General features: G+C 41.3%; 1 protein-coding gene across 1 annotated transcript in view; it reads right to left on the bottom strand.

The window, feature by feature from the left end:
* rimbp2a (RIMS binding protein 2a) overlaps nt 1-12926 on the bottom strand; it is a 67138-nt gene that overhangs the window by 5149 nt on the left and 49063 nt on the right. Inside the window, exons 15-21 of the mRNA XM_050053563.1 lie at nt 10840-10942; nt 10297-10419; nt 8648-8817; nt 6649-6817; nt 6436-6536; nt 6200-6271; nt 3874-4038 (exon numbers count right to left, since the gene is read on the bottom strand). Of these exons, the coding sequence (XP_049909520.1) occupies nt 3874-4038; nt 6200-6271; nt 6436-6536; nt 6649-6817; nt 8648-8817; nt 10297-10419; nt 10840-10942 (903 nt within the window). The remainder of the gene's footprint in view (nt 1-3873; nt 4039-6199; nt 6272-6435; nt 6537-6648; nt 6818-8647; nt 8818-10296; nt 10420-10839; nt 10943-12926) is intronic.

The raw sequence follows: 12926 nt of genomic DNA on the forward strand, positions 1-12926 counted from the left end.
ACAAAGACATCTTCTGGTAATGTCATCCTGGTTAATGTCAAGTTGTCATAATAAGGACATCCCAAACAAATGTAATGTCAAGTTGTCATGACAAAGACAACTTCTGGTAATGTCATCCTGGTTAATGTCAAGTTGTCATAGTCAAGACAACCCAAACAATGTCAACTTGTCATTACAAAAAACGAATGACACTTAATGACAGCAGTCATAAACGTTCATGACATGTACATAATGTTTATGACAAGTTCATGACAGTGTCATGTCAGAGTTATGACAGTGTCATGTCACCCTTATGTAGGTACCTTCAAGTAAAGTGTTACCTGAACTGATGTCATAGGGCTCCGCGTTTAACAGCAAAACTATATCGCAACATCTCTTTACAAACTCTCACACAACTCTGCAGTATAATCCAAGTCTTATTTATCCAGTCGCATGCTCAGTGCTTCCTATCTTTCCGACGGAGAACTAAACTAAAACATTTCTATGCTCTCTTCAAAGCCAGACTCCATTAGCAGAAGCAGTAATTTTACCTCACTCAACACAGGAGCTGCTGGTCTACCGCTGCCTCAGTTGGTTGGTTAGTTTGTTTGTGTTATTGTTTAACTTTGGTGTTTAAAATGGTTAGTTTGGATTCACCAAAGTCACAAAATAAAACACAGTAACTCGTTGAGGCAGCGGTATACCACAGCTCCCATGTTCAGTGAGGTAAAATTACTGTTGTACTTGCACTTGAACTTCTGTTCCCTGTCAGAGAGGGCTGTCTGTTTGGGAAATACTGATCATACGGCTGGATAATTAAGACTTAGATTATACTGCACAATTTGTCTGACAGTTTGTGAACTGATGGTTTGTTTGTTTTTTTGCTGTTGTTTAACATGGACCCCTATGACTTCAATTCATTATAAATTTTTTCCGTTTTTGGGTTCTTTGTTCGCTGGCGGCATGCGTGAAAAAGCAGCGTTTTCTTCTCAAATTAAGTGTATCACAGGCTAATTAACTGATAAACAACAATCATTTGGGAGGTGAAGTATTCCTTTAATGCAGAAGGCTGTGTGGTGAAAGTTTCTAATCTGTATTGCTCTCTATTGTGCTCATTTTGTGTGAAATGCTACTGTATGTACAGCCCTCTGAGTTTCAGTTCAGTTCTCAGTATGACTCCACTTATCTAATTCTCAGTGGGCTGAAGTGCGTTCACTGACCACTTTATGAACAAATTATCCACCGACTCAATGATGTCTTAGTTGTTTGTGGCTTGACTGTACTTGTTGGGAAACACAAGTGATTGGTTTCATCCAGTAATATGGAGTGATGAGTATTTTGTGTCATTTCAAATTAATTATTTGAAACTACCTTCAGCAGGGAGCTCATAATCCTGTTTGTTAGTTTGTTCGGAAGACGCCTTAAATTTCTTTTTAAAAGGTTGGGTGATGTTTAAAGAAATAACTTAATTACTTCCCTTTAAACTTCTCCAAATGTCGTATGTATCACGTCTGTCCTACGTAAAGAGAATTATGCAGCTATGGCAACAATTTGCAGCCCAGTGTCCAGAACAAAATGTTGGCTATCTACATTTCTGCAAACCACAGGTATGTTACATTTGTACATGTCAGAGGTAGGCTACCATATCAATGTTTCTGAAGTGACGTGGTTCTAAATACATGTATATGAGCTGACTTGATCATCAAAACCACCTAGTTTTATGGCCAAAATCTGATCTTTTCCTAATCATTACCAGGTGTATTCTGTGCCTAAACATTACCACACAGTAACCGTGGCATTACTAAAATGTAAAAATGCCAACATTTACTCTGGCGATTGGGTTGCAATTTGCATTCTCATACTTCTCGCTTCTCTAACTAACCATGTACAACATATTAATATGCACTATCTATCTATCCCAGCTGCTCAGTGACCTTGTGGCTCCACTTAAGAGCTTCTGGCACAGTAGCACGTGGAACAGCCAATGGGAACTGTAAGGTTCCCCTGTGCAAATCCTCTTTTGGACAAACAGCTTTTTCTGTCTGTGGTATTAACGTGTGGAATTCTTTACCTACAGAACTCAAACTTCACTTCAAACTCAAACTTAAACCATTTTTGAAGAGGAATAGATTATGCAGTCATGAATAATTTGCTTCCTATTCTATGGTGTTAATTATGTATAGCAGTTTGTGTCTTGTATTGTTCTTGTTGCTGAGTCTTTTGTATCTTAAGGCCCATCTAGGGACAGGCATTGCACATTAGCTTAGTATCTATCTATCTATCTATCTATCTATCTATCTATCATAACTTATTAGTTAAATTCTCTCTCACACTCTCACACGCACACACATGTACATATGTAGAAGAAACACTGAGGAGGAAGCCATCAAATGTTGAGCACGACATCAGCACACCACAGAGCCGCAGAAGTCCACCATCGGTAGGCCATGAGGGAACATAGAGTACAGTCATATACAGTACAACACCCAGGGACACAACTGTAGATACCAGGCTTCTCATCTAATGCAGCAGCTGAGTACACTTTCAGATTTAAAGATATCTCTGTCTCTGGTCCAAATTGTCAGTGATGTGACATAAATATATCACCGTTGGGTGACAACAATGATGGTATTCAGTATTGTGAGACCAATATCAAACCCCATTTTTATATTTCGAAATGAACATGTAAACTTTTGAACATTTCAAACCAGAAAAGATACACATTTTGCTGATCTGTTAAGTCACTGTGAAAACAGAGCATTATAGAAACACTCGACAAGTGCTTCCATAATGTGAAGTGGAATTTAAAAGCCTCTGCTGTGACCACAAGCCGTGTGCATTAGAGCCGCGAGTCTGGTATCTCAAGTTGCCGACTTACTGTACAAGGCAGACAGAGCCATTTATGGTGTGAAATGAACAATCTTCTTCTGTTTGTTTGTTTTGTTTTGCCAAGCGGGTGAGGAAAAACAAAAAAGAAATCAGATGTGGCAGCATAGTCACCGTCGCTAAAACCCACACCACTATGAAAACTAAAAAAAAGAAAGAAACAACAACAATGTCAACAACAACACCAACACACATGAACACAGAGCGCAAAAAAATAATGTTTTTAATATCCAATTTTTTTTCTTTTTATTGTTCCATCGTAACAATACAGTATGGACGTATCAGTGCTGCGATTGGTTTTGTCTCTCGAGCTCAGAGCAAACATGGCATATCCACTGTCGACAGGGCTGAAAAATAGATTTGATGTGTGTGCAATATACATAAAGAAACAAAGCCTCTTTAAGGAAACACAGCAGTCGAGCCAAGAAAGTTATTATAAAACGTATCAAGTTTGAAAAAGGCATGCTTTTCTCTCTTCTTCATAGGTTTTCTCTCAAATAATTTATTTCAGTGTCATTGGGTAGCCATTGTTATGTGTTAATAAAGCACTTAATATTATCATTAATATAATTATACACAATAACCACAATTTGATTTTGTGTTTCAGTGCAAAGAGGTACCAAATTATCTCGTGTGAGGAATGAGTCGAGCCTTTTTCAAGTCCTCCTTAACCAGTGCTACATGCATAAATCACCCGCAGAGCTCCCACAGTCTATCCTCTCTCTGTCCATGTCAGGCTTTGCTTCTTCCTTTCTCTGAGACTCAGAAAGGTGTTAACACTGGATTTTTTTTTTTTTTTTTTGTCCCCTTTTCCAAAGGGCGAGCGGGGGGAAAGGGCGGGAGGGTTGTTAGTTTGTATAGAGTCACCACTGTCACCACATGGACAAAACACACACAATGAACAGCACACAGACGGCAAGTGGAGGAAGCGAGAGACGGAAATCAAGAGAGAGGACGGAGGATGGATGAACACAGGGCCTAGCGCTGAGAGCGGCGATGATGATGTACCCGTTTGCCCTCTGAGACGGTTGCGGCAGAGTTGGCAGGGGGCCGGTTGGCAGGCTCTTCCTGGGGGTAGTGGGACGGAGTATCGGTCAGATACACCTCCACGTCATCAGGCACTTCTTCCAGGAAGTTAGAGGGAACCAGACCGCGGTGGCCATTGATTTCACCCTGCGGACGGAAATGAAGATAAGAGACATTTCAAGTGTGCCTAACATCATTGCTCACTTTCCATCTAATTCTGTCTTTTCGTCTTCCAGAATCAGAGCACGAGAAACTAATTCACACCGCCACTCCCTCGACTTGTTATAATTTCATTCATGTGTCTGTTTCAAAATTATTAATTTGCAGATTCATCATCCTTCCCAACCTTCTGATTTGTTAAATTAAAGTTTGTTTGCAGCGCTGTCTCAAAGAAATTAGGTTTGTATGCAACTAATTTGAAACTGCAAATACATTTTTGGGGGGGAAACGTAATGCTGAGCTAATTTCATTTTCTATTAACCTAATGAGGAAACGTTGCTAATTAAAGCACCTGGCAAGTTGTTCAAATATTGATACTGAACGCATCAACAACATGAAAAATGAAAAAGTACTTCATTTGTTTCCACTCAAATAGGTAATCGTGCAATATCCTATCCACTTGTAGTGATGACAGCATTATTTTTTATTACCTTTTCATCGACATTTAACCAAAATGATCTTTCGCTAACCTCAACTAAAGTGCTTTTGTTTTGTTTTGCTCCGGCACTTTGTATGATCCCCATCCTCCCTAACTACCTCCCAGCAAAACCAGCGCACGGTACCTAAATTTAGCTTTTCATTAACTCAAAGAAACATTATCTCTGAACATAATCCAGGCAGCAATTACATCCCCACCACAACGTAATTACAAAAACAGTTTAGTAACATACAAATCTAATTTCTAGGAGACAGGGTTGTTATTTGACACCAACCGCCCGACCTGTGATCAAACAATGTGCGAAAATTTGGAATCTACAATTAACACATTGCTTTTAATACCCAGGAAGGAGCTGTTTGTCAAAGGAGTAGCTCCACATTTGGGGAAACATTCACTTTCTTGCTGAGAGTTAGATGAGAAGATTGTTACATCTGTCATGTTGGTACAATAAATATGAAGCTACAACCAGCAGCCAGTCATCTTAGCTCTATATACAGAGTGGAAACAGGAGGAAACAGCTGCCTTGAGCCTGTTTACACTTGGTATTAACATGCGTCTCAAGTAACCACTTGATTGGATCTCACTTCCCCTTTCTATATGCAAATAAACACACAGCCTACATCATTTCATTCACCATCATAGGAAAGTCCTGCTGTAGTAGAGCTTAGATCAGGCCCAAAAAATCCAGCCCGACCCCACCCGAGCCTGTGCATGTTCTGTCCGAGCCCGGCCCGGCCCTTTAACTGACATTTTTTAAAGGATACGAACGTGGACATTGAAGGCTGACTCTTGTTTTCTTTCCACGACAAGCCTTCGTCATGTGCCTCTTAAGTGTCGAGGTCCCTGTCTTTTTGCTGTCATATACCAATGCTGCGCGGCCAGTGGCCCCATCAAGGGGGGCCGCGGCTCCACCCCCAGGTGTGATAAGTAGTTGGTTCCATAGCCTAGGTCTATTATGAGGAGCCCGACCTGTCCGAGCCCGAGGGGCGGGGTCGGGTTCGGGCTCGGACAGAGAATCTAAGCTCTATGCTGTAGGAGTGTGATCTTCATGCTAGGGGGAGTTGGTGAAACGCTGCCCACACACACACACGCACACAGTGACAAGCCTAACTACTAGCATCACATGACTAATGTTACCTAACGATTATTTACAGATTTAATGACAGAGTCGAGCTGTTTCAGTGTGAGTTTGCGGGGACAGTTTAGTAGCTGCTGTTGCTGTGTTAGCTTGTGCTAACCAAGCAGACAACAAACTGACTGTTCACTAGAAGAAGAGAGGCTCCTGAGACAGTTCTACAGTGCTGTGTCTAATCTGTGTAATGGCAGCAACAGAAAGTTTGCTTATCTGGAGGGGAATTGGATAACCAGGGACATCAGCTGAAGTGGTGAGAGAGAGTGGCCTTAAGTGACCCAGGCCTTCTCCGAATGTGGTCTGAGCGATCAAATCTCAAGACGCATTAAGGACGCATTTGGTGCATTCACACCTGTGCTTAGAGCTGTCCACTTGTGATCTGAGACGCATGTTAATATCAGGTGTAAACAGGACACTTGACTCTGCCAAGAGGTTAATCTTTAGAGGCGCACCAGCATAACGTCTGCTAAAATATAAAGTGTTGATTAGGGAGGCAAACACGGCCAAGCAGCACTCACATAATAGAATCCGTCTTCATCAATATCTCCAAACACAGCCATGATGTCACCAGCACAGAAGGTCAGCTCAGCCTATCAGGAGACAGAGATACAAAAAGCGATATACAAGGAATGTGATCCAAGTCCACTATGTCTTAATCTGTTACGCCCTTATTTGGTTATGTGTGGTTATAGCACTGCCATGGATCTGTAAATATGTGTGTGTTCAGCAAGGGGCCCCTGGCAGTCAGTGATACCTCGACATCAACATTAGGGGAGCTCTCTCGGGGGTCGTAGTCGTACAGAGCCACCATCCTCCTCGAGGCCTGGTCTCGACGGAGGCCTCTTCTGTTCTGCTCTGAAAGCGATAACAGATGGCGTTTTAACAGGAAGTATTATTAGTGGTATTTAACTTTTCAACCCCACTGACTCTGGAGCAGGTCCATAACAGGTGCAGATCTGTGTAGTACCTATTCTGTCCACAGGGGTGCTGAGTGGCAGGAAGCCCTGTTTAATGAGCTGGTCCATGGTCTCCTCGTCCTCCGCTCGGATCTCTGACACCATGTTGCAGGGGATCAGCCCCATCCTGCCCCTCACCTCTCCTCTGTAAAACCCATCTGTATCTTTATCACCATACACCTGTCAGACAAGACAGTAAAAATGTGATTTTTAAAGCTCCAAAAACATATATAGTGATTTACATGTTTTTCAGATATGCTCAAATTTAGGGAAATATTTTCTTTTCAGATGAACATGGTTCGTTTTCAGGGTCCAGAACATTTTTTTCAATTGAAAATTACACCATTTCTAATTACTATGGTGCACCACAGACCCACATTTGGCAGCAGCTACAAATGTACAAATGTTTTTGTTTGTTTTTATTGTAAAAAGAAATGACCATGGCCAACAAGGGCAAACACCCCACAACGATCCAAAACATTTCTATTAGGACAAATGTGCTGCAGCTTCAGAAATGATGTTAATTCAAAAGCTGATACAAAATTCAAAATGAATAAAACAAGGGGAACATACTGTGAATAAAAAACATGCTGCAGAAAGCCAAAACGAATATATTAATGGCAAACAGGATTATAAAATAAATACAATAAAAGAAAATGTTAGTGGTGGACCAGAGATAAAAGTTTAGTTTTAATCACCAACCCTGTGAGAGGACATGAATTTAAACCTCCTGACTAAAATGCTGCATAAGTTATTTTTCTGCTTCTCAACAGTGAGATTTATAAGTGAACACTGAACCTGGGTAGAAATCCTAGTTGTCTCAGATTAGTTATTTGTACTGTCAAACTTTTTGAGACCATAAATCGAAAGTTTTTGAGGTTTTCAAGTAATGATCAGTAGGTGTGTGCTCGTAAATCACCCCTTAAACACTGCTGGAGCGTGCAGAAATTATTTGTAGTTGCAGAAAAAAATTGTCAAAATGAAATTTTCATACAACCTGTCACCGTGATTCTAATTTCTGATACAGTACATGAATTAGCCTCACTGGATTATTTTAAAGTAAAAAACAAAACAAAAAGGAAAACATAATGACTAGAAGTTGATGAAAATGTTTTGAGTTTTGGAATAAAACTAGACTAAAACTATGAAGGATAAAAATGACTAAAATGTGACTAAAATGAATAAGCATTTTCATCTCAAGACTAAGACAAAATCTTAAATAGCTGTCAAAATTATCACTGTGGAACAGCTGGATTTCTGACACAAGATACAAGAGACCAGACGAGAGTCTGTTTGTTTTTGAGGCAGGAAGAAGTGGAGTAAAGAGGCAACATAAAAAGGTAAAAATATTAAAGCGCAACAGATTTACATAACTACTTAGCATACTTAGCACTCCCCCTAGAGGTCTGGAGAACTTCCTTTGAGTTGACTGAATATGTGGCGTTTTTCTTTTGACTTTGCATCATTTCTGTATTTGCAGCATGTTTGCGTTTATGTATTGTTTTAGCCTTTTGCAGCTCATTTTTTCATTTGCAGCTTGTTTTTATTGTTGCTTTGCTTGGGATTTCCATTCGTTTTTGAACTGGCATCGTTTCTGAAGTAGCACATTTCTCCTAATGGAAATGTCTCGGGCCATTATAGTGCATTTGCCTTCATCAGCCAACGTAAAAAAAGAGCCTGAAGGATGAAGAAAGATTCAAGACTCAAATGTGTATGCTGCAGATTTGGTTGCAGAGAAGCAGTCTTACTGACAGCCAGTCTACAGACTTGAATCTCACATGATACACAAATAATAGTGAAGAGTAAAGTCAGTTTGGTAGAAGTGTATTCGGACTGTTGAGATGTATTAGGTTTATTAAGACAGTAACCAATTATGACACCCAATATTTTATGATTATAGTGTTTGTCCATGGCCAAAATGGAGCAGGTAAGACAGATAAATGCACAGAGGAAGACAGACTAATCAGGAATGCAGTACAGTATCTGACCATCTTAATTGTAAACTCCCACCCTAATGATCTGCCCCTCTTTGAAGGGCAGCTCCTCGTCAGCTGCGTCTGGGTTGGGGGACATGGACAGAGGGTCGTAGTCGAAGAGGGCCACAAAGATCCGGAAGGACTCCTCAGGCTCTGACTCGTCGTAGTACGTGGGAGAGCGGCGATCCCGGTCCCTGTAGCCATCTTAAAGAAAGTGAAGACAAATTCCATCATCCTGCCTCACTTGAACGACAGACCAACAAATGTGGTCCAAGACATTTCATATCTAATATTTGCAAACATTTTTTATGTCTGTCTTCTGTAAAATTTGAGCTCTGCAACAAAACTTTTGGTGACAAAACTTATTGCTGCATACAGCATGTACCGCTGTGATGATGAGCAGGTCCATATGTTCACATATTGATGTGTCTTAGCCATGCTTCAATCAAAGGAAATCAATGAGAGGATTTTTTTTTTGTCTTAATACTTCTTATTGATTTGCTGTATTGTATGACAGATTTGATTTTCTGTCAAGCCATAATTGTGCCTGTCAGCATGCAGGAAGAAATCTATGGTCAGTCAACTATTTAAACCATTTCCGGTAACACAAATGCATGCACGCACAATCACACACGCGCACACACACATGTATATTGTTTACAATTTTTTTGGTCTATTTTTAGATTTAACTATGCAGTGAGAGACAAATGAGGAGCAAGACAAACCATGGTGCAAGAGTACACAGACAGAATGTGATTCATGGACATGACACAACACCAGAAACACACGAGACTCTGACATGCATGCTAAAAGAAGCCTAAATTAAGAAAAAATGCATCTAAAGATAAAGATTAAACTCTGTATTTTAGCTTCATAAAAAATGCTGAGTGAAATTCTGAGATTTGAAGCAAAATCCAAAACTTCCCACACATTGCCAACCCTTGTAGCAGCAAGACGTCTAAAGCAGAGATGGCAGAGTTGTTGTGGAAGTCTGCTGTTTATTTGAATTTGGCATTTGCAATATTTGGAAAAATGCACCAGCTAGCAGAGTGTGATACTGTCGGGCCAAAGCTTTATTTTTGTGCTTGAAAATACAAGCATGATGTGAAATGCATTGCTCCCGTGTGAGCATATGCCAACCTACAGAAGGTTTGCTAATTGTATCGATGCGGTGCTAGCAAAGAAACGTAAGGGACAACTGCATTTCAGACAGCTGATATTTCAAACTCAAGAAACTTAAACATCTAAAGGAAACAAAGCAGTGAACGTGTAGTCATTCTTTAATGTCTACCACTGATATATCTTTACAGTCTCATGCATGAATGCTCTCTTTAAAGGTGTAGTAGGTGTGGTTGTACCACAAAGGGAAGGGGGTTTAGCAGGCATCTGGAGTTCAGTGCAGTGAGTGAGGCATTCTCTGTGCAGTCAATCAACCATTTATCATCTGCAACTGTGGAAACGTTCATCCTGGACCCCAGGTAAAGGCTTGCCAGTGGGTCCACCAATTTCAGTGCAGTGCAGTCATGCTGTTCAACTGGAAGCATAATAATAACTATTATTATTTGAGACAGAGAAACAGGCACTTGCAAGTGTCCACAGCTACTTGTTGCTCGTTTGCCAGTTGCTGGTGGCATTTCCGTTGCCATGCTGTGGTGGGGGAAAAACAGGACTGCAGGCACATACCATGGGGAGACCTGGTGCCGCCCATGTGCCTGCGGGAAGGCCACGTCTTGTGCCGAGCTACTCTGCCATAGTAAACATCCTCGGTGACGGGGTTTCCCTCACTGTTATTCTCAGAGGTTACCTCTACAGGAAACACCAGTTAGAAGGTGATTGGGTTACAATGCAAAGCTCAACATTCCCCTCCCAAAAGGTTAACTTAAGATTTGTGTTGCCACCTAAAGCTGGAGGCCTAGTAACAAATGCACACAGGACAGCATCTTTGGAAAACTGCGTCTCTATCAGAGGAGATTAATGCATGAACGTGTAATGCTACTGTGCACAGCAGTTTAAGAGAAGTGTCAGCTTGTTGCATCATAATAATCTCTGCAAGATCAAACTTATGTTCAGGTAGTGAAGGGCATGAGCATGGTTCACAGACACAGAGGTGATCTGGAGACACAGAGAAGCTCATGATGGTTTTAACAGAGCAACAAACACTTCTGTTCTACAGCATCATAAAATAAAAAGACCCTCTGTCCACTCTAGCCACCCGCCCATACTGACCAATAGAGGGGACCATCAGAGGTCGTCTCTGAGGCTGGGGACCGCCATGATGAATTCTTCTCCCAGTCTCCCGGTCATGACGGCCTCCAGCTGGAGTGTTGCTCTGAAATGCATATAAGCACAGAAAGCATTTGCAACATTAAACATTCATGAGCTGCACACAGACACGTGGACGTATCCGCAAACCGTGTGTGTGGAAAAAAACGTACGTCGACATACTTGTACAAGTTGTATGTAAACAAAATCATGCAGCACTCACGGGCAGGCACACTGAAACACAGACGCATAGACGCACACTCAGACATACACAAGCCCACGGGAAATTTTAACATTCCAAAATTAAGCATTACTCATAACATAATACAAAATTAAAGTATGTTAAAAAAAAAAAGAGTGTCAAAAATATCGGTGAGAACTGTCGAGTTTCCCTTCACAGCGCTTTACATTTCAAACCCAGATGCTCCCTGTCTCTCTCTCCGAGGTGCTGAACACATTCACGCCCAGCCTATCTGTGTTTCTCTCCATGGAGCTGAAACATTAAAGGTGCTCTCAGACTGCAGCCTTGTGACTGCAGCCTCCCATATTCTGAATCTGTGGCTGCAAGCTGCAACGCTGCAGCTCCACATTACCTCCAATCCTACCAATAGCCGGGACCATGTGTACACTGTAAGTCAGCACAAAGCTAAACAGAGAGGATTGCAGCTTAAAAAGAGGAAATGGTCAGCAAAATAGCAAGTTTTGCTGACTAATATCACAAACAGTGGTCCAGACTGAAACATCAAACTTTAAAGATGTTGCTCCAGTACTGTTTCTCCTCGCTGATATGTTGATATGCTGCCTGAAAGCATTAAAACCCAGTCTGTCTCTCTTTCTCTCTCTTACCCCTTTTCCACCAAATTAGCTCTGGTTCTTAAACCGGTTCCTCTCAGGATGCTTGGAGCTTTGGTGCTATCCAGCCCCTGTTTCTACCTGTTTCGAGCAGAACTACTGTAATCAAGGATGTGTCATGAAGAGACATGAATAGCTGCAGCTAGGGCTGGGCGATAAAACGATCATGAAACAGGGTGGCAGTAAAATGTCTGTCGATGATGATGATAATCTATAGTCATTTTTACGCGATATGGATAAACCTAGATAGATCCAAACAGCATGTCATGCAGCAGAAGTTAACAGACAGCTGTCAGTCAATCTGCAGTGTTGGGATGCGCGTCATTACACGCCCATTTTTCACTGCAAAGTTTGTGCTGAGGTAAGGAGGAATTAAAAGTAGTGTGGACATAACGAAAAGAGGGGAAAATGAGTGGAAGTGAGGAGCAAGGCAGAGGTGAAGCTAAAGAAGAGCTCGTGTTATTAGATTGTGGATAAAAAAGGTTACACAGCGTCAATAATTTGGGAGTGGTTTGGCTACTTGAAAGATGTCGACACACGGACAAAGACAGTCTGCAAAATATGTCATCAATTGGAGCCAACCAGGACGGAAAACACAACAAACAGCGACTACACTGAGAGCATGAAAATCCATGACGAAACTGCAGTAAGTCCACCAACAAGTGTTGCTCAGCGGCCTAGCTCTTCTAGTGCTGTGAGCAGCACTAGTGGGGCTGCACCGAAACAGCAATCAACAGTGTACTCTTTTGCCGCCGTAACCCCGTAAGAGAAGCGATCAGAAAAGAGTAGAGATATAACAGACACAGTGTCAGACCTTTTTGGCGAGAGACATGATGCCCATGAGCACCACGGAGAACGACGGGTTAAAGAAATTAAAGTGCGAGACTGCAGGTACGAGCTCCCAGGCAGGAAATATTTTTCTCAAACTACTGCACCAGCTTTACGACGGGTGCTCTGGGAAGGTGGAAAAACATTTGGTTTCTTCAGGTGTCAGACATTATCAGGATACTTTTCAATTTCGTAGCATTAATTAAATAATATATCGTGATAAATATCTGGGAAAATTATTGTAGTGTGGGTTATTTGTAGTGAATAAATATGACTCCAAATGTAGCAATAAGCCCTTTTAATTTCATTATACATGAAGACAACATTCACCTTATTAGTAACGAAGTGTGCTAAATTTTCCTCAGGGCTTC

The sequence above is a fragment of the Epinephelus moara genome, chromosome 9, assembly GCF_006386435.1.
Source record: "Epinephelus moara isolate mb chromosome 9, YSFRI_EMoa_1.0, whole genome shotgun sequence".
NCBI lineage: Eukaryota > Metazoa > Chordata > Actinopteri > Perciformes > Serranidae > Epinephelus > Epinephelus moara.